Here is a 1,545-nt window from a genome sequence, read left to right as displayed (position 1 = left end):
AGTGTGAGTATGTGTGCACGTGGTGAAACACCAAACCATTGTGCAAGGATCTTGACAATAAAGATGTACCTTACCTTAAGTTATGTGTCTCATGGCAAACTGTTTACTTGTGGACAAGCCAGGTGACATCATATAAGACAGTCTAAGTAAAAGCAAGAGTTTAATGCCGTTAAAGGTAACCAAATTAGATATCTTCATTTTAATTACCACGACCATCCAAAAATAGAAGAAAAAAAACACAATTCATCAAAACCACAGATAGACAGCTAGAGATAATGACAGAGACAAAGATCCCCTACTCTCCACCCCCCGCCCCCCCCAAAAAAAAATATGTTATATACATGTGGAAATTCATTAATTTTATCTCTTTTTCCTCTTCGACGACACCAACACTCCTATAAAACACACCCCACCCCGCGGGACAACCCCCTCCCCCACCCCCCAAAAACTAATAGATACACTTTAAAAAAAATAAGAAATGAATTAAATCTGTTTTCACAAAATTACAAATTAAAGAGCCCACTTACCTCCTCCTTGCACGTAGAGGTCCCGAAGGTTTCGCTGGAATTTGTCAGGGTTTGTGGTCACCAGGACAGGACCCACAACTGTTGACATGAAAAGACACAAGGTTAGAGGTTAAAAGTTTTTAGTTTTAGTTAGAGTTTTACGGCACTTGCAACACAATAAGGCCATATATTCTGTCTGTTCCTGATGTCTAGTCGTCCCCCTTGACCATAAAGCAGGTCAAACATTTGCTGAGGAGGAAGAAATACCACAACATGACGCATGTCCTTAGCTTTAGACAGTGGTTTACGGCACTTGCAACATAATAAGGTCATGCAAGTTTTGAAGATTAGAGGTGTTACAAGAGAGTAACAAACACAAAAAAGAAGGAGGAGAGATCAGGACGGTAGATGTTTGATAGGAAAGAAGGAAGGAGCAAAGCACACTAGAGCACCCGCTAACCACCCGCTGGGGTCAAAAGATGATACGTAACAAGGTCACGGAGTACAGTGATATGTAAGGTAAAAGAAAACTTCTAACTTCAAATTCATTAAAGACGTGAAAACAACAGAGAGTCGGGGTTTTTTTTTCCAGATGTAACCATTATTTGAGATAAGATAAGACAGACCCTGAAACTAAAAACTTGGAAGATAAAAACGTTTCGTCTTTGACAAATCTCAGCATTCGTTTTTCTCCCGGGGTCACTATAAATGATAAGAAGTCACCATTACAAACGAAAAGATAAAATGAATTACAGTAATTAATCATGATCGAACGCTTCAATAGATTCGAGACAATTATTTTTAATTTTTGCTTCATTTTTTTCAGATTTTATTTACCGTTGAAATTGACGCAAAGTTTAATGTTATTTTTAAAAAAAAATATAATGACGAACTTGATCTACATCCTTGCACGCAAGCTAGAAGGCAGTTTTGTTTTGTTTTTCCTTTGAAATATCTATTGAGTCTATATAACTCTTAATACTGTTTTGTTAGTTGGTTTCTTTCCACTAGTTTGCTTGGGTCCTTATTCTAGTGTGTG

The 1,545-nt window shown here is 37.5% G+C and overlaps 1 protein-coding gene across 1 annotated transcript in view; it reads right to left on the bottom strand.

Moving 5' to 3' along the window:
• Positions 1-1,545, bottom strand: part of LOC101857206 (hemicentin-1) — a gene marked incomplete in the record, with an annotated part of 120,102 nt that overhangs the window by 88,647 nt on the left and 29,910 nt on the right. Inside the window, 1 exon segment of the mRNA XM_013087487.2 lies at positions 528-605. Coding sequence (XP_012942941.1) covers positions 528-605 — 78 coding nt within the window.

The sequence above is a fragment of the Aplysia californica genome, unplaced genomic scaffold (assembly GCF_000002075.1).
Source record: "Aplysia californica isolate F4 #8 unplaced genomic scaffold, AplCal3.0 scaffold00593, whole genome shotgun sequence".
NCBI lineage: Eukaryota > Metazoa > Mollusca > Gastropoda > Aplysiida > Aplysiidae > Aplysia > Aplysia californica.
This window is presented reverse-complemented; position numbering and strand designations above follow the sequence as displayed.